This window comes from Plasmodium cynomolgi, chromosome 6 (genome assembly GCF_000321355.1).
Source record: "Plasmodium cynomolgi strain B DNA, chromosome 6, whole genome shotgun sequence".
In the NCBI taxonomy this organism is placed as follows: domain Eukaryota; phylum Apicomplexa; class Aconoidasida; order Haemosporida; family Plasmodiidae; genus Plasmodium; species Plasmodium cynomolgi.
In genome coordinates this window covers 336,297-341,643 of record NC_020399.1, presented here as the reverse complement: position 1 = coordinate 341,643, position 5,347 = coordinate 336,297, and the positions used below count along the sequence as shown (strand labels likewise).

The following is a 5,347-nucleotide window of genomic DNA, read 5'->3' as shown; positions in this document are numbered from 1 at the left end:
AATGAACCAAGTTTTGAAAGCCCACGAAAGGGTTAGGTTACTTCGCTTTTTGCTTTTTTATTTTCCCAAATTGGTATGTTCACCCATTTGTGCAGACCCAACCAAATCAATAGCAAAAGTAGGATGAGACCCCCCCCCCAGGGGTCGGGTTTATACATTTTCGTCTTTTCACCCCTCAACGCCCAATGGAAAGTTTGCCTAACGTGACGTTTATTTTTTTCGTCCCCGTGACGCGCAATGCAATGTAGGTAACCTATGGGGTGCATATATATTTTTACATATGTGGGGAAAATAATGGAGTATACCAGGGTGGACATATGTATGAGCACCTGCCCACAGTGCATTTCGTGCGGTTTTCCTTAAAAACGTGCTCAAAACACGAGAAGGATAATTCGTCGCGATTGTTGCGAATTGCGAATTTTATGTTTTGCAAAATGTGAATTCAACCATTCACATAGCTCAGGAGTGTGAAATATACATGCAAAGAAAGGGGGGAAAAAAAAAAAAATTTTTCTGAGCATAAAAAGAAGTAAAAAAAAATCATCACGTGGACGTATGAAGTTTTTCAAATTTTCATTTAAAAGGAATTGGGGAAAAAAAAAAAAAAAAATTGCTGAAATGATTTACAAAAAGTAGGGAAAAATAACAAACCCTTCGCGAAACGTATGATATTTTTTTTTCTTTTAAAAAAGTTCAAGGGAACATTTTCAAACCTGCGCTTGCACATATAACACACATGTTTGTACATGATAGCAACGCAAATTTCCGTTTTGCCCTTTAAAACGAGGTTCACGCGTGTGCCCAACTTCCTCCTTCGAAAGGTAAAAGTTTTTGTGGTCATCATACACACCACTCTCCGCCATTACTGTTGTAACCAGAATGGTTCAATCTTAATTTCGTGGGCATTTGTTCATGCGTCGATGTGTACACCATGGGAGTCAGGGGCCAAGGGGCTTTCTTTAATCGCGCTGTCATGCCGCCGCACCGCCACACCACTTTAATGTTCTTTTTTGTTAGCTCCCCAATTTGACCGCCCCCAGTTGACCACAACGCCGCGGTGGCAGAAAAAACAAAAAAGACCCACAGGCGTATCCCCCGCAGACGTATCCCCCGCAGAGGTACACACAAACCGTTGCATGCGCACACGTGTGAAAGCTTTCCCCGAAGCACATACACCATTTGTCCATAATGATAACAATCCAAGGCGTCACAAGCCGGTACACACGATGCAACACAAGTCGTGACGCAGTGCCGATGAGAAGGTGCGGACTAGAGGCCCTATTCGGGCGTCACTGGGAAAAAAGAAAATATCATGAGAAAATATGTACGAATAATAAGGAACCAAAAGTAGGAAATGAGAAAAAAGGATTTTTCAGTTGTTCCAATGTTCAAATGACATCAGCTGTAAGAATGAAGACGGTGAATAAAAACAGCGGTCTGCACTTCTCAAGTGATAGTAAAAATGAATCAAACTTATACTTAGAAAATTATGCCAAAATGAAAAAACATATCAACAGCATCGATAACGAAGAATCAGTTATTATGACTATTTTGAAGGAGAAAACGTATGACTGTATACAGAAGACGCGAGAAAAATTAAAAACAATTATACACACGTACCCAAACACCCCCATCTCGATTTGTACCCCAAATAATGTTATTGGGGGGCTGAGGAACACCATTACGTTAATCACCGATACGTCTATTTTGGAAAAAAGGAAAGGAATTTTATTTAGAGGGAGAACTGTAGATAAAATTTTAAAAGACTTTCCAAAGTGGGATGAAAACTGTGAATACCCCATGGCAGAAGCTATGCTTTGGTATTTATTAACAAAGGAAATACCAGCAGTTGATGACTTGAAGCTTTTCTCAAGGGAGTTATACTGTAGGGCTAAAAAAATGCCATCATTCGTTTTTGAATTTATAGATAGCATTCCTACATTCACACATCCAATGAGTCAGTTAGTGTCTACCGTTTCGTTCCTCGAATCTTTGTCCTTATTTAAGATAAAATATTCTGAGGGCATATTAAAAAAGGATTACTGGAAATATATTCTGGAAGACGCTGTTTCTTTAATTGCACAGATCCAAGTTGTGTGTGCATATATTTTTAAAAGGTCTTTTATAGATAATAATATAAAAAAGGGAGAAGGGATGAACCTAGATATTGATTTTGATTGGTCAGCTAATTTTGCAAAATTAATCGGATTTGAAAATAACGAAGTAAAGGATTTGTTAAGATTATACTTTCTTCTACATAGTGATCACGAGGGGGGAAATGCAAGTGCCCATGTATCTCATTTGATTGGAAGTACCTTAGGAAATCCCTACTTAGCTTTTTCAGGATGTGCTATTGCCTTATCAGGGCCTTTACACGGATTAGCTAATCAAGAGTGTTTGAAATTCCTGTTGGATATAAAAAAACAACTCGATGGTAAAGAACTAACTTACGGATTTATTGAAAAGTATGCCAAAGATTTTCTCAATTCTGGAAGAGTTATCCCTGGATATGGCCATGCTGTGTTGAGAGTCCCTGATCCTCGTTTCTTGGCCCTTCGAAATTTTGCCTTAGCACATTTTCCAAATGACCCCATAATACAAATATTAGAAATGTGCTATAAAGTAATACCAGGAATTCTGTCTGCCACCGGGAAGGTCAAAAATCCGTACCCAAATGTCGATTGCTATAGTGGTTCTCTCCTGCACCATTACGGTATTAAGTACCCTGAATATTACACTGTCCTCTTTGCGCTTTCTAGATCCATCGGGGTAATGTCCCAGTTGGTACTATCTAGGGGGTTAATGTACCCATTAGAACGACCCAAATCAGTGGACGTGCACAATTTGAAGAAAATATGCGAAAGGAATTATGTTAAAATTGAGGAATTCGAGTAGGGCTTATTACATGGCGAGTATTTAATCCCAGCCTGCACACGTGCCTTGGTGTGGATATGAGGGGAGTTCCCCTTCGCAACTCCCAATCCGAGTGCCTCTTAGGGAACGGCTAAGCGCATCGCGGCGGCTGTTCCTTTTTTGCGTGCGAGGGTGCATGCGCATCACACGAACATATACATACATACATACATACATACATACATATATCTGCTTGTATGCTTACACCCTTTTGTTACACCACCATTTGAGGTGAAATAAACACACGGCGGACTCCCTCCATGTTCATTCCCTCAAAGGGAGCGCACCTTTTATGTTTTCAATTTATTCGAATGAAATGCTGCCCCGAACGGACTCTCTTCACACGTCCCAGCGGTGCAAAAGTTTCTTTTTTTTTCGAATGATTAAAATGGTGAGGTATATCATAACAGTAATGTGCTTTAAAACCAAAAAAAAATTATCTCTTTGGTTATTTTTAAATGTCTCCATGAATGACTTTACTTTCATGGCGCGCACTCACGCCAAACAGAGGGAGGACGAAAAAGTCGTCACAAAAAGAAGGCTATTAAATTTGATGCACTTAGACATGGCCTTTTCCACGTTTACAGTTTTTTTATTTGGATTAAGCTTGGAAATAATGGTCCACCCCATTAGAAGCACAGTGCGCCTTAAAAATGAACATAAAAGACGAAGGTAAAAACATTCGACGTGTTTACCTAATTTATGCCGGCACAAGCGCGCGCATAAATGGTGCAGACAAAACTAGCACTGGTTAGGATCCACCTTCCGTGTACTCTCAGTTATCCGCAAATGTTAGCGAACATATGGAAATCCCCCAATGGTACGTTCTTTGGTGGTATTGTTGCGTCAACGATATAAATTCCCCCAAAAGGGAAACACACATCAGTTCTTTCTGTGTGTCTTCTTAGCTTTACACATTCAAAGTAAAGCTTCATACCAGTTAGTAGATTATTCTTCGTTATTTTTGAAGAGTTAATATGTGCAACGAGAAGCACAAAGGGGTTAAAGGTTTGCAAGATACAACAATTTGGTGTTTATCCCGTGTGAAAGCACTCCTGTCGCATGGGCATAAAATATGCAGCGCATTTATATGCATAGTGTGCATGCGTGTCCAGCGCAAAACGGCCAAGGGGGTTCTGCTTTGCGTCTTCACAAGATCGGCATGTGTATGCGTATGCATATGCACATACACGGTTGTACTCCTTCCTTTTTTCGAACAAAAGAAGCACATGTACATAAAAAGGTGGTGTACATCAACCTAATTCCACTTCGTTCTTTTATTTATGTCCCTTTTATATGTGTTTTTTTTTTCTCTCTCTCTCCTGCGCTGAGCGGTATCCTTTGTGCATTGCCTTAAGAGATATATTTAACTCTAATAACTCTTTTAATTTTTGTAAATTTCTTACACCTCCAATTAGCGCGCGAGCGTCGCCCCCATGGTGTCATGCAAATTAAATAAAGCGCAGTCATCCGTAAAAATGCGAGCAAATGTACATGTATGCATATGTAATGTGCCGTTTGTACGCTCTGTATGCACATATATGTTTGCATACGGTAATGTATACGCTAATGCATACGCCAATGAATGCACCAATGCTGATTTAAAGTGATTCTCGTCCTGGCTGATAAATCCAGCTTGTCGCCAAGCTCAAACGCTGATACAACACAACCGCTATTTATTGTTCCTTTTTCATTCACGCCCGTCACACAGAATTTACCGTATTTACAGACATTTGGCGGACGAAAAAAAAAGAAAAATTTAATTTACATTTTGAACTGGAGAAATATTTACACGAATAATTGGTACTCTTTCAACATTTAACATTTTTTACGTTAAAATGAAATATCATTGAAGAGTAATCCTACTTGTATGAGCGGTGACATACACATATCCATTAAACCCCTAAGCGGATGTATGCATTTTGCGCACATGTAAACTTCATACGAGGATATGTACATATGTTTATATTTACTCATTTGAGAGAATTTTTTTTTTTTTTTTGAATATCCCTTTTTGTGTTAATTTTAACTCACGTTTCTCTGAACAAACAATTGTTAAGTTGATTTTTTTTTTTTTTAAAAAGAACAAATTTATGAAAATTGCAATATGCATTTTGCGCATATACATGTATGCATACCCTTTTGCGCTTTTATAAAGGAAAATGTAATTTCAAGCTAAAAATGATTGTATATTAATTGTTTTTGCCGTACTATTTTGCATTTATACATACATATTCACATGCGACATTTATGTACACTTGTATATATTCTTTTACATTTCCATGACATAAGCGCATGTATATATTACATACATAACGTATATGCATTTAGCTGTACAACCATTTTTGAATTTTTTTTTATTTTTGCAAAGTATATATCACCCATATTTGAAAAATAAGCAAGCGCAAAGAAACAAAATTGTCCCCTTTCCATA

The 5,347-nt window shown here is 38.2% G+C and overlaps 1 protein-coding gene across 1 annotated transcript; it reads left to right on the top strand.

Moving 5' to 3' along the window:
- Window positions 1–1,188: 1,188 nt before the first annotated feature.
- Window positions 1,189–2,889, top strand: PCYB_061680 (citrate synthase mitochondrial precursor; the record flags this gene model as incomplete). Its single annotated transcript, XM_004221335.1, has 1 exon — window positions 1,189–2,889. A coding segment is annotated over one exon (1,701 nt), but the record flags the coding sequence as incomplete, so codon positions are not given.
- Between the last annotated feature and the right edge of the window lie 2,458 nt (window positions 2,890–5,347).